The following is a 26,531-nucleotide window of genomic DNA, read 5'->3' on the forward strand; positions in this document are numbered from 1 at the left end:
ATTTAATGTAAATGTAAAATATAAATATATGCACTTTATTTATGCTCTAATTTTATAATATATAATATATAAACACAACTATAATGCTATTCATCCTTAAGTATGTACATTTTATTTCTCCCTCTGTTGATGGATATCTGGGTTGTCTACCTTTTGGCTGTCGTGAATCGTGCTATGAACGTTAGTTTACAAATATCTGTTCAAGTTTCTGCCTTCAGTTCTTTTGGGTATATACTCAGAAATGGAATTGCTGAATCATATGGTAATTCTGTGTTCAGCTTTTTGAAGCACGACCATACTGTTCTGTACAGTGGCTGCACTGTTTCATAATCCCCTCAGCAATGAGCAAGGGTTCTAATTTCTCCAAATCCTCACCAACACTTGTTATTTTTATTTTTATTTTGTTGATAATAGCCATCCTAATGGATATGAAGTGACATCTCATTATGGTTTTGATTTGCATTTCCCTAATGATGGATGATGTTGAACATCTTGTCATGTGCTTATTGACCATCTGTATGTCTTCTTTGGGGAAATTTCTATTCAAATCCTTTGCCTAACAGTCATTTTTAATGCAGGTACATACCTCTCTGCATATATATATTTTATAAATTATATAAATATATTTATACTTTATCTTCAGATCTATGTCAGTTTTTGTTTTAAACACCATAATCGGGGTGCCTGGATGGCTCAATCGGTTAAGTGTCTGCCTTTGGCTCAGGTCATGATCTCAGGGTCCTGGGATTGAGCCCCACGTTGGGCTCCCTACTCAGGGAGGAGTCTGCTTCTCCCTGTCCCTCTGCCCCTTTGCCTGCTTGTGCACTCTTTCTCTCTCAAATAAATAAATAAAATCTTAAAAAAATAAATACCATAGTCATATCCCATAGTATAATATATGATAATTAATGCTGTAATGTGTATTTTGATTGGTTCCAGTTTTTACCTATGATAAACAGTTTGTAGTGGACTATCTGTCTGCACAGATGCTGGGATTTCTCTTGACTACAATCCTATGAGGTGCTGGTTTAAGGATAGGAATATTTAGGGGCGCCTGGGTGGCTCAGTCCTTAAGCCTTCGGCTCAGGGCGTGATCCTGGCGTTCTGGGATTGAGCCCCACATCAGGCTCCTACGCTGGGAGACTGCTTCTTCCTCTCCCACTCCCCCTGCTTGTGTTCCCTCTCTCACTGGCTGTCTCTCTCTCTCTGTCAAATAAATAAATAAAATTTTTAAAAAATCTTAAAAAAAAGGATAGGAGTATTTAAAATTTTGTAGACATAAATTCCAACATCCCCAGCACATTCCCAACTACCAATGGCCTCTAGTCATCTTTGTGGCTAAGACAGTTTTTCTACCCAGTGCTAAGGAAGCCTGACCTTGGAGCCCAGATAAGATATCCCCTAGAAGCCCAACATGTTTTGAAATTATTCCTGCCAACTCACATTATTCTCACAAGCTTAAAAACAGGCCTTGATATGCTTCTTGCAAAAAGATCCTCCCCCAAACCCCAACCCCCACCAAACCCCTCTGCCCTATCAAACTTCTCTATGGGGGAGCATACCTTGTGGGAGTGGCCCTGTCCCAGGAGGAAATTTCCCTTCCCTTCCTGAACCCTCCAGCTCTCAGCCCCTTCTTCTTGTGCCAGGATGTGGGGAGGTAGTGGTCAGATGGATAGATGCATCCCTAGTATCTGGGCTCTCTGTCGTTATATACCCCGTTTAATTTTATGGGGTATTAATTAATATTAATATTACAGCATTAATATGCTGCATGTAAAATATGTTAAATACTGTGTGTATTTATAAAGTATATTGCATATGATATATACGTATTAATTTTCACATATTATACAAAATACCTTCTTTGCCCTGCAAAACGTCACCTTGAACAAATTTGCCTCTTCTTAATCTTTCCCTCTCAGGTTGATAGCACCACGACCTACCCAGTTTATTCGTACTGTAAAGAGAGACTATTGCCATAGGCAAAACACTCCTACCCTGAAGTATGGCACTAAAGAGCTTCTCTCTTATAGGAAAGAGTTCTTTGGGGCGCCTGGGTGGCACAGTGGTTAAGTGTCTGCCTTCGGCTCAGGGCGTGATCCCGGCGTTATGGGATCGAGCCCCACGTCAGGCTCCTCCGCTATGAGCCTGCTTCTTCCTCTCCCGCTCCCCCTGCTTGTGTTCCCTCTCTAGCTGGCTGTCTCTCTCTGTCAAATAAATAAATAAAATCTTTATAAACAAAAAAGAGTTCATAAGGCTGGGAAGTGGGATGAATGGGTGGGATGACAGGATTTTTGATCAGGGAGATCAGCTGATTGTCAAGGAGGGGCTGGTAGAGGGTTGTTTTGTGTCCCAGTGCTCAGGGGTAGGTTGGGGGAGGAGAGAAACTGGACTGAAGTTTAGTGAAATCAAATTAAATTCAAAGGTATTTTATCTAGGTAGTTCAGTGGGGACAAACAGTTCAGCTACTCATTCATTAGGCAAAATGGGAATTTGGATAGTCTGTGCCTGGCCTTGTCATAGGTAGACAAGGGGTCATTCTTCTGTCTTATCTAAGTCATATAGGGAAGGGTGTTTCATTACATTCAGGCATTTCCCAGAACACAAAAGGGTTGGAGGATTTCTTACCCATCACAGTTTTCTAGGAGCACAGGGTTTGGGTGTGAAGCCCAACACTGTCAGTATAACGACTGGTTCCTTCTGTGGTTCCTCTAAGTTCACTCAGTGGCTGCTCATCTCCCCCTCTCCCCACTTTTCATCCTAGTGTAAGTCCCTAGCAAACTTTGACGTTTCCTCCCAAATGTATGCAATCATCTTTTCTGCTCCTCCCTTCCCAAGGAGTCTCCATTCTCACCTGGACTCTGCTGTTGCCCCTCACCACCCACCCCTGCTTCCACTCTTGCCTTCCCCTGTCTGTCCTGTGAACAGCTGCCAGTTTGATCTTTAAAAATACAAAAAAGAATGGAAAACTCTTACAAAACTCCTGCTAAGCTGCTAATCAGAAAGTGTAAATTCAGATTAGATCTAGGCTTGTTTGCCCTGGTCTTGACCTGGCTCCTGGCCCCTCTGCCACCCTCTCCCATCACTTTCCTCTCCGGACACCCAGGTCACACCAAGCTCCAGCCACACCTGCCTGGAGCTAGATCACGCCCTGGCCACTTTCATGTTCCTGAGGCCCTCTTCCTCCAGGGCTTCCAAAGGCTAGGACAAGGTGGGAGGGGAGCCCCAGGAGCCCTCCAGTCTGCTTGCATCAGGGTTGGGGCCTGGGTTTGAGAAGTTTGGGGAATAATACATTATGCCTTGTATTCTTTTTATAAACTTGGGCAATTGACTTGCTAAACCTCTCTGAACTTGAGTGCCCTCAACAGTCATAGGATTTTGCTAGTTTTCCTCACAGGCAGCAAGGCCCACAGGCCTCTTTCCTGGCTGTGAGAGACAAGACTCCTGTGGCCTTTTAGGAGTGCATGCAGGCATTTGCTTTGTTTTAATGGGGGGTCATGGGTCAAATGATGCAGCCTCCAGGCATGTGCTGGCTGGAGTCTAGAGCATATCCTGCCTCTCACATCCCCCCTCTTGTCCTCTAGCTGTGCCTGCCCAAGACTACCTGTCTCCAGGGAGGGAATGTGGAAGTGATGACACCGGGGTTGCTGACAATCTGGTTACAGGTAATCAGAAATCACCCTCTTTCCAATGGGACGTGTCCCTCCTTGAGGTTGGCTGTGTCTCCTTCTGGTGGCCTGAAGCCTTCTAATCTGACCAGGACTTGTCTCCGTACTTCCTCAGGACCCTTAGCCTCTAATGAATGGTGGCTAAGGGACTTCCCAGAGAATGCTCAGTGTTTGTGAATGTTTTTCATGCCTTGTTCATATTAGCTCAGTAGTCACCTCAGAGCTGTGGCAGAAAACCAAGAAAGGCTATGAGATGACTTTGTCTTAGGAATTCATGGAGACATCATTCGTTCATTTACTAAGTATTTGTCCCAGGCCGCCATGAGCTCAGGGCTGTGTGTAATCTCACCTAGGGGACCCAGGCTGGATGAGTTCACAGACTAGTTGCAGAGAGAAAAGTTCAACCACTTGTTGAAGAGCTAATCTATGAGGCTAGAGAAGACTGCTGAGGATGTGTGAATGGAGAGAGATGAAGCGTGGAACCCCTCCACCCCCACCCCCACCCCCCACGTGTGAATTTCCCACTCCTTGGCCTTCTGGTGCCATCCTCCTCACACCCTGCCTTCCTGGGACGCTGATGGAGATGAGCGTTGCCTGAGCCTGAATGTGTGTGATGTTTCAGGATTCAGTGACCTTTGAGGAGGTGGCGGTGGACTTCTCCCGGGAGGAGTCGGCATCCCTGGACCCTGCTCAAAAAATCCTGTACAGAGACCTGATGCTGGAGAACTACAGGAACCTCCGTCAGCCTCACATCGTCATTGGTACATTTCTGCTGTGAATATTTTTTTTAACGATTTTATTTATTTATTTGAGAGAGCGAGAGAAAGTGGGGTGAGGGGCAGAGGGAGAAGCAGACTCCCCGGTGAGCAGGGAGCCCGATGCGGGACTCAGTCCCAGGACTTCAGGATCGTGACCTGAGCCAAAGTCAGGCACTCAACTGACTGAGCCACCCAGGCGCCCTGCTGCAAATATTTCTGGAGCACCTGTTACATTCCAGGAGCTGTTCTTGGTCTTGGGAAAAGAGCAGTGAGGAAGGAGATGAGGCCCACTCTTGAGGAGCAACAGTGTAGAGCAGGAGTGGCCACACTTTTCTTTTAGAGGCCAGAGAGGAAGTGTTTTCGGCATAGCGCGCCATAGAGTTTCTGTTGCAACTACGAAACGCTGCTAGTATCGTGCCCAGTGTAGTGTGGTGTGTCAACAAATAGAGCTGTGTTCCAGTAAAAGTTTATTTACAAAAGCACGTGGCTAGCTCCGGGCTCTAGTTCCTAATCCCTAGCCTAGCATCTTCCCCTTGAGAGTGAAGATTCATCTTTATGCCCACTTTATTTCCTTCATGATTAGAAGCTTTGGTGTTCGTGAAGTGTGTCTCTGAGCTTGGGGCTGAGGATCCCCAGTCCCTATAGGGCATGATGTGAGGTGGTTTGTTGGGGTCCTGGGTACCGACACCCCATTGCTCGTGGGGTCACACATGCCTTTCCTCTGAAAGTGTTGGCCCCGCTCTAAGGGGAAGTTGCCTTTTCATCCCTGCGCATCCCCCCGATGCGTCTTTCCCTGTGTACACGTGTCATTTCCATAAACCCGACCTGCTCACCTAGGTGGAGCAGGAGGAGCTGGGGACCAAGAAAAGGACACTTCTGATTCTCTAAGAAACCAGTACAAGTGAGCCCCAGGCAAAAGGAACTCCATTCAGGGAATTTCTAAAATGTCATGATTTTTTTAAAAATTGAGGGATAGTTGACGCACAGTGTTACATTAGTTTCAGGTGTACAACATAGGGATTCGACAACAAGTTTTTATGTTATGCTCTGCTCCCCACAAGTGTAGCTACCCTCTGTCACCATACACTGCCATTACAATGCCATTTAAAATGTTATCTCGTCTGAGAAATCATCTCAGGCCACTTGGGATGGCTTCCCTTCCTCTCCTTCTTCCTGTTCTCCCCAGCTTTCTTTTGTTCCCAGAGAAAGCTCTGTCCCGCTTCCTTTTTTTCTGAACATTTCCACTTTTGTAAATAAAGTTTTATTGGAACATGGCCCCACCTGTTGGTTTGTTCATTTTTCTGCTGTCCCCAAACTTTGATAGTGCCCTCTATCAGACTGTTAACACCCATCTCATTCTTGACCAAATCATTTCCTAGCATTTCCATCCCTTGTTTCTGTCACTATCAAATTCTTCATCTTGCTGAAATCCTTAAAGTCTGTCCAACTGCTGGGGCATTCTTTCCTGTCACATTGACTTCTCATGTTTAGGGTCAGTCTATGAAAAAAAGCTATATGGGTCTGGCTCTTTGTTTTTGTTTTTAATTACCTTTGTCTCATCATTTATTTCTCTAAGAACTTAAATCTTTGTCCTCCTCTCCCCCATTAATTTCAGATCAAAAGTTTCAACTTAAAATCAAAAGACCACTACAAAGCAGAATAAAGTCTGGAAAAAACACCTACTGTCAGGAAAATGGTAAGGCTCATGAGGGCACATTGCCGGTTCTCCGCAGAAGTCGAGGATTGCTGTCTTAGAAGAAGGGCACAACCACCAGGGGGAGACACTTGGGTCCAGTGACCTTCACCCAAAAGAAGTTGTTTCTCAGGGGAGAGCCTCTGAGTATCATGAATTTGGGGAACATTCTAAACCAATTTCAGTATTTATTTATGGAGAGTTGCCATAAGTAAGCAGATCCATTAATATGACTTAGTCCATGTTGACATATAATTCAGTTTTTGTTTAAGTAATTATCAAGAAAAATCTACATAAGCAGCTTTATGAATGTCATGACTATGATGGGACCTTGTGGCAGAGCATTCACCTTACTTAAAATTCGAAAGAACTCAAATAGGGCAGGAGTGGTACATGTGCTCTGAAAATGGTAGTAACTTCTCAAGTAGTTTTTTGCTTTTTTTATAGTGCAGACTTTTTTTTTTTATTAAAGATTTTATTTATTTATTTGACAGAGATAGAGACAGCCAGAGAGAGAGGGAACACAAGCAGGGGGAGTGGGAGAGGAAGAAGCAGACTCATAGTGGAGGAGCCTGATGTGGGGCTCGATCCCGTAACGCCGGGATCACGCCCTGAGCCGAAGGCAGATGCTTAACCGCTGTGCCACCCAGGCGCCCCTGCAGACTTTTTTTTTAAGGTTTTATTTATTTATTTGTCAGAGACAGAGAGAGAACACAAAGGGGAGTGGCAGGCAGAGGGAGAAACAGGCTCCCCACTGAGCAAGGAGGCCAATGTGGGACTCAATCCCAGGACCCTGGGATCATGACCTGAGCCAAAGGCAGATGATTAACAGATTGAGCCACCCAGGCATCCCTAGCGCAAACTGGGGGGGCTAGGGGAAACCCCATGAGTCCAGTGAAAGTGAGAAAGCCTTCAGTTATCGCTTATCCCTTAACCAACAGATGCTAACTCAACCCAGAGAGAAACCCCATGAATACAGTTTGTGTGGAAAAACCATCAGAAGCAATTATAACCTTGCTTGGCCCAAGAGAAATTACACAGGAGAAAAATGAAATGAATGTAAAGAATGTGGGAGAGTGTTTAGTTATCTTTCATCCCTTTGGACCCATGTGTGAGCTCATGCTGGCAAGAAACCCTATGAATGTTTTCAGTGTGGGAAACCTTTTGGTCCTCACTCATCCTTTATGGCACATGTGTGAATCCACACTGGAGAGAAACTATGAGTTTCACCAATGTGGGAAAGTCTTCAGATCCAGCCTGAGCCTTGCTGTACTCAAGAGGATACACAATTGGGAGAAGCTGTATAAATGCAATGACTGTGGAAAGACTTCATCAGGAGCAGGAACCTGACTGTGCATAAGAGAGTGAACACCAGGGAGGGACTGTCTGTGTGATGATTGTGGCAGAACCTTTAGCAGGAAATTCCATCTGATGGCACACATGAGAACCCACAATGGGAAGAAGCTTTCCCATTGCAGCAATCATGGAAAAGCCTTCAATAGGAGCTCTAACCTGACTGCTCGCAAGAGGGTACGTACAGGGGAGATTTACCGGTGCAGCTACTGTAGGAAACTTCAGTAGTCACCCATCCCATAGGAAACATGTGAGTACTCACAGTGGAGAGAAGCCCTAGGATTGGAAGCACAGGAGAAAGCCCCATCGATCTCACGTGTGAGCAACTCTGTGAATATCGTTAGTCTGAGAAAGCCTTCCATGGGGACTTCAGTTCCTGCACAAAGAAATTCAGCGTGGGAGAGAAACCTTATGAGTGTTATAAATACGGGACTGCTTTCATCAAGGTCTTATCCTCAAAATGGAAGTCTAACTCATTTAGTTTTCAGATCGTGTTTGTGAATAAAAGCATTTAAGGCCATAGATAACCTCTAAATATCCCTTTAGCTACATTACATGGGTTTTGACCTAAGGCATTTTTATTTTGGTTTAATTCTAAATATTTCTGTTAGATGTATTTTAACTCACCATGTCGCTTTCCTTTTTGAGCCTGTCAAAATACGACTTCATTTAAATTTCACCTGAACTCTCTCCTTCCCCCAGATTTTATAATTTTCATAGGTCTTTGTTTGGTAGGATACCCATGGTTCCTTAGGTGTGTGGTCTCCCTTGTTGCAATGAGCTGGTAAACCTGACTTTGTTAGACGATAGGTTTTGTCCCTGGTGGTCTTTGGCTGATTGTGTTGGGACAATAACACGCAGTCGTAAATATGTTCTACTGTCTCGTCATCTAAAATGTTTCTAAAGAGTCCTTCTGAAATGTCTTCTAAAATATTCTTCTATCCATTATTGACTTTTTTATATGTGATGGCAGGAGGGGTCCAATGTAATTTTCTCCCTGGTAGATAACCAGTTTCCCTAGAACTCTAATCTGAAAGTCCGCTCCCGTTTTTAAGTTTCTGCGTGCATGTTTTTATGTTTCTGGGCCTTCCATTCTGTTATAATCAAATTTGTTAATTCTGTATCAATATAGCACCATCTTTAATCACTTTATATTTTTTAACATCTGAGAGACAGATCCCTACAACTTGTTCTTCAGGAGTAGCTTCTGTCTTCTGTGCCTTTCATTTCTTCATATGTATTTTACAATAAGCTTGCACAATTCCACAAAAAATCCTATTGGTATCATGTCTGGCATCCATTAGATCAGTACTAGTAGAATTGTTGTTAAATCTTTCAGGCCTTAAACTCAATATCTTCATTTATTTAGTCATTCTCTAATGTCTTTCAGTAAAGTTTTACATATTTTATAAATATACATATATATTTAAAATGTTATTATTTTCTTAAACATATGAAGTGTGGACATTGGCTTCTTAGTATCTAAAAAAAACCATTTATATTGACAAGCATGGGTCTTGAGGGAAAAGAGGGACCACAAAAAAGCAGCCTCCGGCATTTAGGGAACATGCGTTGCTGGTGGGATTGTAAAACGATGTGTGGTCATTTTGAAGAAGTTTGGCAATTTCTTAAAATAAATTTGCCATTTGACCCCCAAGAGAAATAAAAAGATATGTCCACACAAAAACTTGCCCACAAATGTTCATAGCATGTTTCATAATAGCCGAAAGAGGAAACCCTGAAAGTCCATCAACTGGAGAATAAGTAAATAAAATCTAGCTATCCGCACAACACAATATTTGGCAATGCAAAGAAATGAAGTTCTGATACATGCTACAACATGAATGAACTTTGAAAACATTATGCTCAGTGAAAGAAACCAGTCACAAAGGACTGCATACTGTATGATTTCATTTATATGAAATATCCAGAATAGGGAAAGCCATAGAGACAGATACTAGCTTCGTGTTTGCCTGGGTTGGGGGTGGGAACCTGATTAAACAGGCATGAAGGATCTTGTTGGGTTGATAGTAATGTTCTAAAACCGGTTTGTGCTGATAGTTGCTCAACTGTGTTCACTAAAAATCATTTGAATTGTACATTTAAAATGGTTGAGTTTTGGGGCGCCTGGGTGGCACAGCGGTTAAGCGTCTGCCTTCGGCTCAGGGCGTGATCCCAGCGTTGTGGGATCGAGCCCCACATCAGGCTCCTCCATGAGCCTGCTTCTTCCTCTCCCACTCCCCCTGCTTGTGTTCCCTCTCTCGCTGGCTGTCTCTATCTCTGTCAAATAAATAAATAAATAAAATCTTTAAAAAAAATAAAATGGTTGAGTTTTATGGTATGTGAAGTGTATCTCACTAAAGCTGTTATAAAAGATTCCATTGTGCATTCATTTTGATAAATGGAGCTACTGTCTCCACTGTGGTAGGATATGTCAATAATACTTAGCTTTGAAGTCATTGTGGCAATAGTGGTGTTCCTTGTAGGGGACAATAGCATGATCTTTTCTCAAATGATGTGTGAGTTCAATTGAGGAATCCTTTTTGGAGTAGATGCATGACTGTAGAGTATGACCCTCTTTAGCTCATTTATGGGGATTCAGGTGAGGTATTTATTTAGCTTGAAGATGTCATCTTTTTCAGAGTCTTCCCCCTTTTACTCAGTAGTTTCAATGCCACACTTTCTAATTTGGTTCTTTTCCTTGTGTTCTTTAAAAGTCTTTTTGGACTTTTTGTGAGACCTTGAATGGTTTTCTTTCATAGGCTGTGGGTACTTCAAACTAAACCAGGATGAAAAGTTTCTGGAGAAGGGCTAGAGGTATATGTACCTTGTTGGTCCTTACAGATTATAATTCTCTTTGTATGTTGAGTTTGGCTTGTAGCGAACTCACTATACTCTTATCCTAGTAACTGATGTGTAGACCTTTTGGACTTGAACCATATTGACTAGAAGCAGTCCTAGGTACTCTTGTCTTCTTCCTGATCTTAAAGGGCATTTTTTTTCATATTTCGTCTTTAAGTGTGGTGTTCTCTGTAACATTTTTGTAGATAACTTCACTAAGATAAGAAAGTTTCTTTCTTTTTCCTAGGATGTTGGCATCCTTTCTCATGAACAGATGTTGAATTTTATCAAATGTTTGTTCAGCATCTCCTGAGATGGTAATATTTGTTCACTGATGTATTTCAAAACCCCTAGAACAATGGTAGGACACATGGTAGGCACTCAATAAGTATTTGTTGAATGAGTGAATGAATGAATGAATGAATACATGTAACATCTCTAACATGTTTGTGTGGTAAATTACTTTAATTGATTTTTCACTGTGAAGTTAACTTTGCGTTCCTGAATAACTTGGCCATCACATACCAGTTACACATCTTTGTTCCTAGTTTGCTAATTTATTAGGATTTTTGCATCTTTGAGTGAGATTGGCCTGCAGTTTTTCTTTCTCATGTCTTTTCGTTACTGTTTCAAGGATATAGTAGCCCTATAAAACTGGTTGGGAAAATTCTCCTAAAGTCCATTCCTTCACCTAGATTCACCAGTTGTCAACATTTTTTGACCATTACAGCTTTTTTCATTTGTGTATAATTTTATTTTATGGATGAGCCATTACAGACATCAGACTTCCTTAACATTTATCCTTAGAACAAGGACACTGTCAGGAACTCAAAGATCTGGTATTTTCCCCTACTTATAGTCTAACAAGTTAGCCCGCCACAGTTTCCCAGACTGTAAGTCCCAAATTGGAGACCAAGGACTTTATTACAGCACAGCAGGCAGTACAAGCTTCATATTGCTGTCAATTCCTCTTGATTCCCAAGTCCCACAGGGGTGACATGAAGTGGATTTGTATCACAGCTAGGAGCCCCAAGCTTTTCTAAGGAGCTGCAGACAAACCTGCTTGTTCTTTGCCCCAGAGGGAGACATTATCTTTATTACACTGAACAACAAAAAACCTGCCCCCTGCTCTAAGGATGTTATATAAACATCCTCAGAGACATAGTCCAGAACAGAGTAAGATATGCACACGTGAGCTACCCATGAAGAATTGCCTTTCTGCAGACATTTTCCTCTATAATCAAAATATCATTAATACACCGATGAAATTTAGCATTAACAAAATAATGTTACTAGCACACAAACTATAATCAAATCTCTCCCATTCCACAGACATCCTTTATTGAGGATTTGGAACATAATTTAGTTCTAAAAATGATTTTAAGAAATCTTATGTGGGAAGCTCTGGGATAACAGACACTTAGTAGAGCCATTTGGAGAAAGTCACTTTATTCAACTCAAAAGAATCAGGGCAGGAACTGCACAGAAAAGTCATATATTTTTATATAATATATATATAGTCCCCCCCCCAAAAGAAGGTGTGAAAGTCTTCACAGGCACTCATTCTTGTATGCGTGGGGACACACTGGTGGAAAGTCCTGTTAGTATAATGAGTATGGAAGGTCTTCAGGTATGGATCTTCACTTGTCGTTCACAAGAGAACTCGTTCTGAGGGAGAGAGGCCATGTCCATGTTGTGAACATTGGGTTGCCTTTGTGCTGCATTCTTAAGGTGGACCCCAACTCATTCATTTGTTTTTTCTTTCATAATATAAATACTCAAGAACACTCATATCCCTCTAAATGCCCTTTAAATTACTGAAGAAGTTGTGGTAGGTAATATTTGTATTTATTATGGCTCGGTTGTAAATATTGTCTCATTTCCATTTTGACGACGACTTGGACTCATGGGTTGTTCAGGAATACGTTTTTAGGATGCAGTGCCAGGAGTTCTTAGTTGCCTTGTTTTTCATTTCGCATTTAATTGCTTTGTGGTCAGAGTCGGTGATCTGTAGGATATGGATTCTTTGGCATTTGTTGGGACTTTCTCTCTAGGCCAGTGTAGCAGACACTGCTGACTGCCTCTATCCATTCTCCTTACTCTCAGAACTTGGATTTTGCTCAATTTGTTAATGTTTACTGTAAAAACAAAACAAACCCACCAACCAAAAACAAAAACAAAACCCAACCAGCTTTCTCTCTTAGTCTTTCTTGAAGGAATGGTCATGTCCCAGAGCCCTGGCCCATGGCAGGTAGGCAGAGTCACTGGTGTAGCTTCTGGAAAAGCTCTTGAAAAGGGGGAAGTCCCATGCTTGTTATTTTCACTTTTTGTTCATGGTCCTTCCTCCTCCTTTCTGCCTAGAACCTAGATGCAGAGCCCGGAGTTGGAAGGAGGTTACTTTGTAACCTGTAGGCAGAAGCCACAGGTAGAGATGGTGCAGCCAGAACATAGGGCTCCTTGCTCCCCAGGGGATTTCTTTGAGTGATTGCACCAGCCTTGAACTGCTTATTTCTAGACTCATGTTACATGAGAAAAGGAGGTATTTTTTTCAAACAAAGTCCTTATTATAGTTTCATAGTGGGGAAGCTATCAGAAATTGTGGCTGCCATGAAAACCTGCCCCTTGGGTATCCACCTGGGGGCTTAGTTGGCTGATGCTACCCATCCCAGGACCTACCTGTGGTGTTGTGCTAAGACTACTCCTAGCAGTGACTAAGCATGGCAGGAGTAATAGTGCAAGCCCATTCCTGCGGGTAGCAGGGCTCTTCTAGTGATATCTGTGGCTCAAGAACACCCCACTGGCCTGGCCCAAAGTTGGCTAAACTGTGCTGAGGTTTGAGACTCTTCCTACCCAGTCCTCCTTGGCCCTTCCCCCTTTTTCCTAGTTGAATTTGACAATAAATACCAAAATATCAATATAAGTCCTTGATGACCTTGTCAAAGTTGATTCTGTGACCTACTGCCCACAAAAGCCTGATCGAAATGGGTTCAGGACAAACTAGGAGAAAAATTGGAGATAGTAAAGAGAAAGATTTTTTAATCTTTATTTAATCTTATTAATTTAATATTATTAGTAAAGCTGTGCCAGTTTTTTTTTTTGTTAGTATCTATTATGTATTTCTCCATTCTTTTCATTTAAACCTCCTGTGTACTTAAGCTTTAGATGTGTCTCTTGTGAATAGGATGTAGCTGGATAAAAAAATCAAATCTGAAAATATTGTTTAGTTTGTAAGCCAATCTAGTCTTTTATTATGATACCTAATATTTTGGATTAATTTCTACCACCTTAATAGTTGTGATTTCTGTTCTGTATTTCTCTTTGAAAAATTGGAAGTAGAGAAGATTGATGAAAATGTACACATTCAGTTAAAGATCAGTAAACTGGTACCCATCAACCAAGCCAAGCCATAGAAGATTGCTCTACCTCAGAAGTCTGATGTGTGGGACCTTCATGATTATTCTCATGACGAAATAACTATTGTGATTCTTAAATTTATTAATTTCTTGTATGACAACATATTGCCAAGGGTTGGGGGAAGGATGACAAGAAGGTTTCTTTGTAGAGATGGAATCGTTTTGTATCCTGAGTATGAGAATGGTTACCTGAACCTATCTATATATGTGATAAGAAGTTATAAAAAGGCGGGGCGCCTGGGTGGCACAGCGGTTAAGCGTCTGCCTTCGGCTCAGGGCGTGATCCCGGCATTCTGGGATCGAGCCCCACGTCAGGCTCCTCCGCTGGGAGCCTGCTTCTTCCTCTCCCACTCCCCCTGCTTGTGTTCCATCTCTCGCTGGGTGTCTCTCTCTCTGTCGAATAAAATAAAATCTTTTTTTTAAAAAAAGAAGTTATAAAAAGTCAAACTTTATCACTCATATATTACCTACAGAATGGTATTATCTCCCCCCCCCATAAAAGAAAAGAGTGCAAATAACAACAGATAAAATCCAGATGAGGTCTGTAGATGAATTAACAGCATTGTAGCAATGCCAGTGTCCTGGTTTGAAAATGTACTGTGGTTATGTTAGGAAATTATCATTGGGGGAAGCCGAGTGAAGAGTACATGGAACTCTGTACTATTTTTGCAACTTATTGTGATTCTGAAACTATTTCAAAATAAAGTTACTAAAAAAATCAAGGTGGGCAAAACACTATGTAAGCGAACAGCATGTTTATACATTCTCATGTGACGTACTTTTGATCACACGTTTTTGACTTTTATTTGTGTGTCTCATGTAGTTGTAGTTAATTTATTTAATTGCTGCATAGGGACCTTTTGTATGAATATACCACGGCTTATTTATCCAGTCTTCAGTGGATGGACCTCCTTGGGTTATTTGCAGCTTTTATGCATGATGAATAAGGCTGCCATAAACATTCTTGCACATCTCCCTTGCTCATATATATTGAATTACTCTAACTGAACTCGCTGGCTGTAGAATCTATATGCTAAAATTTGTTTTGTGTCTTATGTTTTTTCTTGTATTTTATACTTTTGAGTAGTTAGGAAATGGTATCTCGTTGTTTTAATTCATGTTTTGCTGATTACTATTGAGAATGGGCATCTTTTTGTAATATTGGCTATTTTAAATTTCCCCTTGGGAATTACCTATACATGTTTTTGCTGATTTTTCTTTGTATCTTTGTCTTTCCCATGATATTTAGGAGTGTAATAACTTTGACACCAATTTTTACTTTTGCTTGTAAACGTCCCTCTCTTTATGGTGTCTAGATGGCAGAGATTCTGAATTTTAGTCAAATTCGTTAGTCTTTTCCTTTATGGTGTGAGTTTTTGGGTCTTGTTTAAGAAATCCTTCCCCAAACAAGTGATTATAAATGTGTTTGGCTTCAGTGTTGTCTTCATTTTCTGAAGTTTAGTTTCACATTTAAATTCTCTATTTTCGTTTGTGACAGAACATGACATTTTTGATATGGTTTTAGAGTCTACATTGTAACTAATCTTTAAGAAATGACCACGTGTTAATTTTGATGCAGTATCAAAAAAGACTATCCACAATTATCTGAAAAGGCTGTAAAAATACTCTTTTCCATCTATGTGTCTTTGTGAAGCTGAATTTCTTCGTATACTTCAATTAAAACAAATCACAACAGATTGATTGTAGAAGCAGATATGAGTCCAGCTGTTTATCTGTTAAGCAGACATTAAAGTTATGCAAAAATATCAATGCCACTCTTCTCTCTAAATTTTCTTCTTTGGAAAATATACTTATATTTTCAAAATACAAATGTTATTTATGTTTACATGTAGTGGTTTATTGTTATTTTTAACAGATAAGTAAATAGTAATAAGTTTTTTTAAAAAAATTCCATTTTAATATTACTGTTGTTGTTTAACGCTTTAAGAAGATAGGAACAGAACTTTAAGATATTTTACAGAAATGAGAGAAACTATTTTCAGAAGAATAGGTAAAGAGATCAAGACAAGATTTTGTATGTCTAGGAATCAACTGAAATGATATTAAAGTTCATAAATAAATTTCATTAGTAAAGTAGAACATATAAAAATAAAAATGGTTTTTCTGTTATCTGGTATTATCAGTTGGGTATGTTAAAAAGAACAGAAAAGAAAAATATTTCACATGTTGAGATATAAAATTAGACCTGAAATTAGATGAATGAAAAAAACATAATTTCTCAGGAATAGTCAGGGAAAAGTATATTAAAATAATACTGAGGCATTATTTTCCTCCCACCAGGATGGCAAATATTTTTATTTTAAAAATATTTTTTTACTGGGGCGCCTGGGTGGCTCAGTCATGTAAATGTCTGCCTTCAGCTCAGGTCATGATCCTAGCGTCCTGGGATGGAGTCCAACATCAGACTTCCTGCTCAGCGGGGAGTCTGCTTCTCCCCCTGCCCCTCTCCCCTGCTTGTGATCTCTCTCTCTCACTCTCTCTCTCAAATAAATAAAATCTTAAATAAATAAAATATGTTTTTTTCCCCACGTAAGCTCTACATTGAACATGGGGCTTGAACTCATGACCCCAAGATCAAGAGTTGCATGCTCCATTGACTGAGCCAGCCAGGTGCCCCAGGATGGCAAATATTTTTAAAATTCAATGATAGGTTTGTGGGAAAACTGATACTTTATTACACAAATAGGAGTGGGTATAAATGGTAACAACCACTTTGGAGGATAATTAGATGTATTTTAAAAATAAAAATCAGCATACCGAGTGACCTAGCACTTTCCCTCTTGATAATCTAGTCTAGAAACACATATACCACAAGTACCCCAAGGATTATCTATCTATCTATCTATCTATCTATCTATCTATCTATCTATATCTATATCTATCTATCTATCTATCTATCTATCTATCAATCATCTATCTATCTATATCTATATCTATCTATCAATCTATTATCTATCTATCTAATCTATCATCCATATCTATCAATATCTAGTCATCTATCACATCTAGTCATCTATCAATCTATATCGTCTATCTTTTGATTATCTATCCATCTATCATTTATCTTATTAGGTAAGGTGACTCTAGCTGCCAAAGCAGATAAGTCCTGAAGTCCAGTGGTAGCATTAAAGGTGGTGATAGATGGATGAATTATTAACTGTATTTTTTGCATTCTTCATAATATTCTGAACATGGAATTGACAGGATTTTGTGGTAGATTACATGTGGGCCTTGAGAAAAAGAAAAGAATGAAGAAAGAGGACCCCAAGGATTTCAGCTTGAGCAACTATAATAATGGAATTGTCATTTGTCATTTATTGAAATGGGGTAAAGCGGGAACAAGTGCTGGGGGGAAATAATGAATTTTGTTTTGGGTGTCTCAAAATTAAGATGACCATCACACACAGTAGTGGAGATGTTAAGTAGGCATTTTGGGTACCTGCCAAGGTTTGAACAGTATCCCAAGTTAATCATAATACAATTTTTTAAAAACACTTTTTATTTTGAAATAATTTTAGACACAATAGCGTTGCTTTGCAGCCTCCTTGGGAGCTTTCCTGGGTGTAATCTGAAACCAGCCCCTGTACCCTAAAGGAAGGGAGAGACGAAAAAAGAGGCAAACCACAGTGGGGTGGGGGGGATGGGGTAACTGGGTGATGGACATTGGGGAGGGTATGTGTTGTAATGACCGCTGGGTATTATATAAGACTGATGAATCACAGACCTGTACCCCTGAAGCAAATAATACATTGTATGCTAATTAATTGAATTTAAATAAAAAACAAATTAAAAAAAGAGGCAAACCATTTCAGATTGGTAGTTGTCAGTTTTAAAGATTTTACTTTTTTTTTTAAAGATTTTTTTTATCTGAGAGAGAGAGAACATGAGCGGGGGGAGGGGTAGAGGGAGAGGGAGAAACAGACTCACCCATGAGCAGGGAGCCTGACATAGGGTCGATCCCAGGACCCTGGGATCATGACCCAAGCTGAAAGCAGACACTTGACCAACTGAGCCACCCAGGCGCCCCAGGATTTTACTTTTTTAAAGTAACCTCTATACCCAACGTGGGGCTCAAACTCACAACCCGGAGATCAAAGAGTTAGGTGGCAGTTTTAATGAGCAAGGAAATTTACTTAAGAGGCTTGTTTTAGGCAGCCTCAAGACAAGTAGTTTTCAGCACCCACCTGCCATATCTTAAGTTTGTATAGAGGCCTTAACGGGTTCAGATGAATATACCGTCTAGGTAGTTTCAACACCATATTTCTAAAGTCTGTATCCTTGGGGCAGCTTCTGAAAGAGGGGAAAGCAAGTGGAACATGCATTTCAAGGACAAGGGAAAGGGTGAGTGGCCGCCAACTGCCCAGCTTTTGAGTCAACCAGTGGTCACATCTTGGTGACCTCACCTAATAGAGAAATTACAAAATTAGCACACTCAGCTTCTCTTAGTGACAACATCTTACATAACCAATGTACAATCGTCAAAACCAAGAAGTTGACATTGGCATAATATTATTCAACTATAGACCTTATGCACATTTCACCAGTAGAATAATTTTTTTTTAAAGATTTTATTTATTTGACAGAGAGACAGCCAGCGAGAGAGGGAACACAAGCCGGGGGAGTGGGAGAGGAAGAAGCAGGCTCATAGCGGAAGAGCCCGATGTGGGGCTCGATCCCAGAACGCCAGGATCACGCCCTGAGCTGAAGGCAGACGCCTAACGACTGAGCCACCCAGGCGCCCCTTATTTAATAATTCTGTTAAATGATTCCTTTATTTGAGGGTATGTTACTAAAACCCAAGTTTGGCTGCCTGTGGCTCAAAAAGTCAATACTCAAGAGATGAGTAGTTTTTTTTTTTTCAAGATTTTATTTATCCATCTGACAGAGCACAAGCAGGGGGAGCAGGAGAGGGAGAAGCAGGCTCCCTGCTGAGCAGGGAATCTGATGCAGGACTCGATCCCAGGACCCTGGGATCATGACCTGAGCCAAAGGCTGATGCTCAACCAACAGAGACACCCAGGCGCCCCAAGAGATGAGTTTTGATTGGAAAAGAATATGAGCTTCATTCAAGACGCTGGCCGCCTGGGAAGAAGGTGAACTCTTGTTCAAAGGCCAACCATTTTGTAGAGTATCTCTAGGATAAATAATTTAATAGAGGAAACATTGGTCATCCCTATTACTGTTGTAAATAGATATTAAAAATTATAAAACGATTGCAATCAAAACAATATATTAACCATCCATCTGGAGGAACACAAAGTTGCACCTCCATGTCACACTACATCCCAAACATATACTGTTACAAAGATTTCAAACTATAAGAAAATCAGGAAAATAGTCTTATAATCTAGAGTTTGGATACACACTTATTTATTTACTTTAAAAGATTTTATTTATCAGAGAGAGCATATAAGCAGCAGGAGCGGCAGGCAGAGGGAGAAGCAGGCTCCCCACTGAGCAAGGAGTCCGATTCCCGACTCGATCCCAGGACCGTGGGATCATGACTTGAACTGAAGGCAGATCCTTAACTGACTAACCACCCAGGCATCCCTGGACACACTTTTTTTTTTAAAGATTTTATTTATTCATTTGTTAGGGAGAGAGAGATAGAAAGCAAGCACAAGCAGGGGGAGCAGCAGGTAGAGGGAGAAACAGGCTCCCCACCAAGCAAGAAGCCTGATGCGGAACTTGATCCCAGGACCCTGGGATCCTGACCTGAGCCGAAGACAGAACGCTTAACTGATTGAGCCACCCCGCGTCCCATGGACACACTTTTAAAAGCACAATTATTTATCCAGAAACTATAGAGGACAAATTTGACTACACAAATATTAAATATTTTGTATGACTTAAGACTCCATAAAGTTAACGAAATCAAAAGCATAAAAAAGCATTTGATAAAGTTCAACACATTTTCACAATAAAATCTCTTCCCAATCCAAGGATAAAAATTAATTTCTTTTACTTGTTAAGGTCATTGACTTTAGAACCATTGCTTTATTATTATTATTATTACTACTATTATTTAGAGAGGGAGAGAGAGGATCCCAAGCAGGCTCCACACACAGCGCAGAGCTAGACTTGGGGCTTGATCCCACAACCCCAAGATCATGACCTGAGCTGAAATCAAGATTTGGAGGCTTAATCAGCTGAGCCACCCAGGTGCCCCTAGAATCAGAAACATCAAGAAACAAGACAAGGACGCCTACTAATCACTGCTATTATTCAACATAATATTAGAAATTCTGATCAACAGTGTAAGATAGAAAAATTAAATGAGATACAATTATTGGCAGAAAAGAAAAATATATTAAAATAGATTACTGTTTAGATATTTAGACCATTTATATTAAAAAATCCAAGAAAATCAGCAGGTTATTAGAACTAATCTTTGTCAAGGTTACTAGATTCATGATCGATACATGAAAATACCACTATTTTGGGGCACTTGGGTGGCTCAGTCGTTAAGCGTCTGCCTTCGGCTCAGGGCGTGATCCCGACATTCTGGGATGGAGCCCCTCATGGAGCCCCCCATCGAGCCCTGCATCGGGCTCCTCCACTGGGAGCCTGTTTTTTCCTTCTTCCTTCTCCCACTCCCCCTGCTTGTGTTCCCTCTCTCGCTGGCTGTCTCTGTCAAATAAATAAATAAAATCTTTAAAAAAAAGAAAATACCATTATTCTATTAATCATATAATCAGTGTGAAATGCATATGTACACATGCATATATGAAGCATCCAGGAAATGACTCAAACCAAAATTGCAAAAAGCAAACATGTGAAGCACAGTTTAAGAAAAACGAATGAAGGGAAGGATATAATATATCACAGATTGGCAGGCTTGCCATTATAGATATGGTTGGTCATGGTATTGGGCTGTAGATGCAAGCGCAAAGCAAAGAACACGACTTTGCAAGGACAAAGCCGCGCCTCCAAGTGGGAGTGAATTTAACAATTGTAAATACCTATGCACCCAATATCAGAGCACCTAAATATATTAAGCAAATACAGGCAGATATGAAAGGAGAAATAGGCAACAAAATAATACCCCATTTTCTACAATGGATAGATCATCCAGACAGTCAATAAGCAAACACTGGACCTGAAATACACTTTAAACCAAATGGACCTAACAGCCATATACAGAACATTTCATCCAACTGCAACAGAATACATATTCTTCTCAAGCACACATGGAAAATTCTCCAGGACAGATCATGTTAGTCACAAAAGAAGTCTTAGCAAAGTCTTAAGTCAAGAAGACTTAAATCATGGGGTGCCTGGGTGGCACAGCGGTTAAGCGTCTGCCTACGGCTCAGGGTGTGATCCCGGCGTTATGGGATTGAGCCCCACATCAGGCTCCTCCACTGGGAGCCTGCTTCTTCCTCTCCCGCTCCCCCTGCTTGTGTTCCCTCTCTCGCTGGCTGTCTCTATCTCTGTCGAATAAATAAATAAAATCTTAAAAAAAAAAAAAAGAAGACTTAAATCATACCAAGTGTCTTTTCTGACCCCAATGGTACAAAACTAGAAATTACCGGAAGGAGAGCTGGAAAATTCACAAATAAGTGGAACTTGGACAGCACACTCCTGAGCAACCAATGAGTCCAAAAAGTAAACAATAGGGAAACAAAAACAGTCTTTTTATGTAATTAATATATGTTTATTGTAAAAAACAAAGACAAGCAAAAAGAGGGAAGTAACCCAAAATTCCATGGAGTAATAAAACCACTATTAATCATTTTCCTATGCACATATTTTGTAATAAAATAAGGTCATATTATAATGTATTATAATTTGCTTTTCAAACTTAATAACTTACCATATATTTAAATATTTTATGACATCATTATAGAATCCATTATAGTTGCATTGTATTTCTTCACATGAATAAGCTATATTTTAGCTAATGCCTTGTTGTTAGAGACTTGCTTCTAATCTTTCTTGTTATTGTTATAATACTATAGTGAATGTTCTTTTTTTTAAATTTTTTATTATGTTATGTTGGTCACCATACAGTACATCATTAGTTCTTGATGTAGTGTTCCATGATTCATTGTCTGTGTATAACACCCAGTGCTCCATGCAATATCTGCCCTCTTTAATACCCATCACCGGCCTATCCCAATCCCCCACCCCCTCCCCTCTGAAACCCTCAGTTTGTTTCCCAGAGTCCATAGTCTCTCATGGTTCATTCCCCCTTTTGTTTACCCCCCTTCATTCTTCCCTTCCTTCTCCTGCTGATCTCCTTATGTTATTCCTTATGTTCCATAAATGAGTGAAGCCATATGATAATTGTCTTTCTCTGCTTCACTTATTTCACTCAGCATAATCTTCTCCAGTCCCATCCATGTTGCTGCAAATGTTGGGTAATCGTTTTTTCTGATGGCTGAGTAATATTCCATTGTATATATGGGCCATGTCTTCTTCATCCAGTCATCTGTTGAAGGGGATCTCGGCTCCTTCCACAGTTTAGCTATTGTGGACAATGCTGCTATGAACATTGGGGTGCATATGACTGTTCTCTTCACTACAGCTGTATCTTTGGGGCAAATACCCAGTAGTGCAATGGCTGGATCATAGGGTAGCTCTATTTTTAACTTTTTGAGGGACCTCCACACTGTTTTCCAAAGTGGCTGTACCAACTTGCATTTCCACCAACAATGTAGGAGGGATCCCCTTTCTCCACATCCTCTCCAACATTCGTTGTTTCTTGCCTTGTCAATTTTTGCCATTCTAACTGGCGTAAGGTGGTATCTCAATGTCGTTTTGATTTGAATTTCCCTGATGGCTAATAATTTTGAACAATTTTTTCATGTGTCTGTTAGCCATTTGTATGTCTTCATTGGAAAAGTGTCAGTTCATATCTTCTGCCCATTTTTTTATTTGATTATTTATTTCTTGGGTATTGAGTTTGAGAAGTTCTTTGTAGATCTTGGATACCAGTCTTTTATCTGTAGTTTCATTTGCAAATATCTTCTCCCATTCTGTGGGTTGCCTCTTTGTTTTGATGACTGTTTCCTTTGCTGTGCAGAAGCTTGTGATCTTGATGAAGTCCCACAAGTTCATTTTTTCTTTTGTTTCTCTTGTCTTTGGAGACATGTCATGAAAGAAGTTGCTGTGGACGATGTTGAAGAGATTACAGCCTATGTTCTCCTCTATGATTTTGATGGATTCCTGTCTCTCATCGAGGTCTTTCATCCATTTGCAGTTTATCGTTGTGTATGGTGTGAGAGAGTGGGCAAGTTTCATTCTTTTGCATAGAGCTGTCCAATTTTCCCAGCACCATTTATTGAGGAGACTGTCTTTTTTCCACTGGATGTTTTTTCCTGCTTTGTCAAAGATTAGTTGACCATAGAGTTGAGGGTCCATTTCTGGAGTCTCTATTCTGTTCCATTGGTCTATGTGTCTGTTTTTGTGCCAGTACCATGCTGTCTTGGTGATCACAGCTTTGTAGTATAGCTTGAAATCAGGCAACGTGATGCCCCCAGCTTTGTTTTTCTTTTTCAATTTCACCAAGGAAATATATTGAACATTCTTGTAGTTAAATTTTTTACATATCTATTGTATTTTTCCCATAAGATAAATACCTAAAAAGTGCCGTTGCTGGGCCAAAGATATTCACAGTTTAGGATTTTCTTATTTGAATTGCCTCCAAAAAATAGCAATTTATATTGCAGCCAGAAGTATAACCTGGTAATAACAAACCCTAGCTTTACCATATATAAAAAATATCTTGAAACAAAAATGAAAACACAGCCCGCCAAAACTTATGGGATGAAGCAAATGCGGGTATAAGAGGGAATTTTATAGCAATAAATGCCTACATTAAGAAAAAAAGAAAGACCTCAAATCAACAATATTACTTTACATCTCAAGGTACTATGTAAGGAGGAACAAACTAAGCCCAAAGTTAGTAGAAGGAAGGAGATAACAAAAATCAGAGCAGACATAAATGAAATAAAGAAAAGGAAAACAATAGAAAAGATCAATGAAAATAAGAGTTGTTTTTTTAAAAGATAAACAAAATTGACAAGTCTTTAGCTAGGCTTACCAAGAAAAAGAGACAGGATTCAAATAAATAAAATTATAAATGAAAGAGGAGACATTACAAGTGACATCACAGAAATACAAAGGCTGGAAGAGATTAATATGAAAAATTATATGCCAATAAATTGGACAACCTAGAAGAAAAGGTTAAATTCTTAGAAACATACAACCTACAAAGATTGAATCATGAAGAAATAGAAATTGTGAACAGACTAGTAATGAATGAGAAACTGAACCAAGAAGCAAACACCTCCCAGCAAAGGAAAGCCCATGACCAGATGGTTTCACAGGTGAATTCTACCAATCATTTACAGAAGAATTAGGGGTGCCTGGCTGGCTCAATTGGTAGAGCATGCAATGCTTGATCTCAGGGTCGTGAGTTCAAGCCCCACATTGGGCAGAGTTTAAATTAAAAAAAAAATAAAGAATTAACACTAGTCCTCAAACTTCCAAAAAATTAAAGAAGAGGGGACACTTTCAATTTCTTGTTATGAGGCCAGCATTTTCCCTATACCAGTCAAACAAACAGAACACAGCAGCAAAGGTCAAAGTTCAATCATACCAGCAGGCAATGGTGTCTTCCAGCCCTCCTCTGCCATCTAATGAATCCCTTTAGTAAGCCAACAGCAGTCTAGTGGCATTTCTTTCTCATTTGAAGCCAAACAATCCTGCTCAGTGTCCAGATGTTTTAACCATATTACCTTGAAGGGTGAGGTATAGTGTAGCCAGATGCAGACTGAGAGAGTAACAGAGTTTTAAACTTAATGTTATATTCACAGTTCCCGGGGAAAACAGTACTCCATACGGGGCCACTTAATGTAAATATTAGGGTTGGTCACAAGGCAGAGGAAGGGAATGGAACACCTGGGTAAACACCTGTATTATGGTATCCATGGGAAGGAAGTGAAGCCACCTCGGCCCTTCTTTAGGCTTTAGCAAGCATCCCTAGCCCATGCATTTGATTAACTAACCTTTCTTTGTATATCTGTAGATCAAACATTCTTGCCTAGAAAAGAACAAAGCACTTCTGCACGTCCTAAAACAGAACCCAGACCCCCTTTTACAACCTTCAAGCACCAAGATAATGTCTGTAGCTGGTGCCATCGAGTCTGTGTGTAATCAAGAAATGTTATGGACCACTACACTCTTTTTACTGATTAACTTCCATAAACACCTTTAAAAACTCCGGGGCCAGGCAGAAACCTTGGAGTTGGCCTTTGGACAACAGTCTGCCTTCTTCCCAGGTGACCAATCTTCTGAATAAAGCTCCTATTTCTTTCCATCAAAACTTATCTCTTGAGTATTGGCCTTTCAAGCAATGGGCAGCCAAACTTGGGTTTTGAAATAGAATGAGCAAGGCTGAATAAGCAGGCATAAGATCGGCCAGCTATATTTGAAAGTGGTTTCTCCATGAAATTGATATTAACTGTGACTGTTAGAGATTATGGTTTGGGGCTGTCTAAAGTCTCCAGATGTTTTTGGGTGAGCCAGGGTTTACTTGGGAACAGCTAACAGCTAGTAACTATTTTGTAGCTGTTAAAGCATCAACATGCAGAAATTAAAAGCAGGTTAAAACACTGGCGTGTTTGGACATAGAGACCAATGCAATAGAATTGAGAGGTCAGAATATACCCATGCACGTGTGGCAAATGGATTTTTTTTTTGTAGTTTCAAGTTTTTATTCAAATTCCAGTTAGTTAACATATAGCATAATATTAGTTTCAAGAGTAGTGATTCATCATTTACATACAACACAGAGCTCATCACAAATGCCTTCCTAACCTATCACCCATGTAACCCATCCCCCCGCCCACCTCCCCTCAAGCAACCCCCAGTTTGTTCTCTAGTTAAGAGTCTGTTTATGGTTTGCTTCTCCCTTTCCCCCACTATGTTCATCTGTTTCGTTTCTTAAATTCCGCATGTGAGTGAAATCATATGGTATTTGTCTTCCTCTGACTTATTTCACTTAGCATAATACACTCGAGCTCCATCTATGTTGTTGCAAATGGCAGGTTTTCATTTTGATGGCTGAGTAATATTCTATTATATATAGTTTCTTTTTTTATGGCTGAGTAATATATTTTATATATATCTTCTTCATCCATTCATCAGTCAATAGACATTTGAGCTCTTTCCACAATTTGGCTATTGTTGATAATACTACTGCTATATACATCGGGGTGCATGTGTCCCTTCAAATCAGTATTTTTATGTCTTTTGTGTAAATACCTAGAAGTGTGATTGCTGGATTGTAGGGTAGCTCTATTTTTAACTTGTCAAATGGATTGTTGACAAGGGTGCCAAGTCCATTTGATGGGGGAAGAATAATCTCTTCAAAAGATGGTGGTGGGACAATAGGATTTTCAAATGCATAAGCATGAATTTGGACCCCTACCTACTACCATATACAGAAATTAACTCAAAATGAATAAAAAACCCAAGTGTAAGAGCTAAAACTATGAAACTCCTAGAAGAAAACATGAGATAAAAGCTTCACGACATTGGATTTGACAATGATTTCTTCAATAAGGCATCAAAAGGACAGGCAACAGCAACAAAAAAATAGATAAATTGAATTTCATCAAAGTCACAAACTTTTGTGCGTCAAAGGACAATTAACAAGAAAGTGAAAAGACAGCCCGCAGAATGGGAGAAATATTTGCAAATCATATATCTGATAAAGGGCTAACATCCAGAATCTATAAAGAACTCCTACCACTCAACAACAAAAAACAACCAC

At 40.1% G+C, this 26,531-nt stretch overlaps 1 protein-coding gene across 2 annotated transcripts in view; it reads left to right on the forward strand.

Moving 5' to 3' along the window:
• LOC103676346 (zinc finger protein 891) overlaps positions 1–25,116 on the forward strand; it is a 31,572-nt gene extending 6,456 nt beyond the window's left edge. Inside the window, exons 2-5 of one of the 2 annotated variants that reach the window (XR_005834637.1) lie at positions 3,585–3,665; positions 4,291–4,429; positions 6,042–6,122; positions 7,061–9,678. Coding sequence is in view for 1 of the 2 variants with exons in the window: in XM_040629392.1 (XP_040485326.1) it covers positions 3,633–3,665; positions 4,291–4,429; positions 6,042–6,122; positions 24,783–24,910 (381 nt within the window). In the remaining variant the exon portion in view is untranslated. Of the gene's footprint in view, positions 1–3,584; positions 3,666–4,290; positions 4,430–6,041; positions 6,123–7,060; positions 9,679–24,782 lie in introns of those variants that run through there. The other variant, XM_040629392.1, reaches the window with a different exon arrangement.
• Positions 25,117–26,531: the final 1,415 nt, after the last annotated feature.

This window comes from Ursus maritimus, unplaced genomic scaffold (assembly GCF_017311325.1).
Source record: "Ursus maritimus isolate PB19 unplaced genomic scaffold, ASM1731132v1 scaffold_14, whole genome shotgun sequence".
Taxonomy (NCBI): Eukaryota; Metazoa; Chordata; class Mammalia; order Carnivora; family Ursidae; genus Ursus; species Ursus maritimus.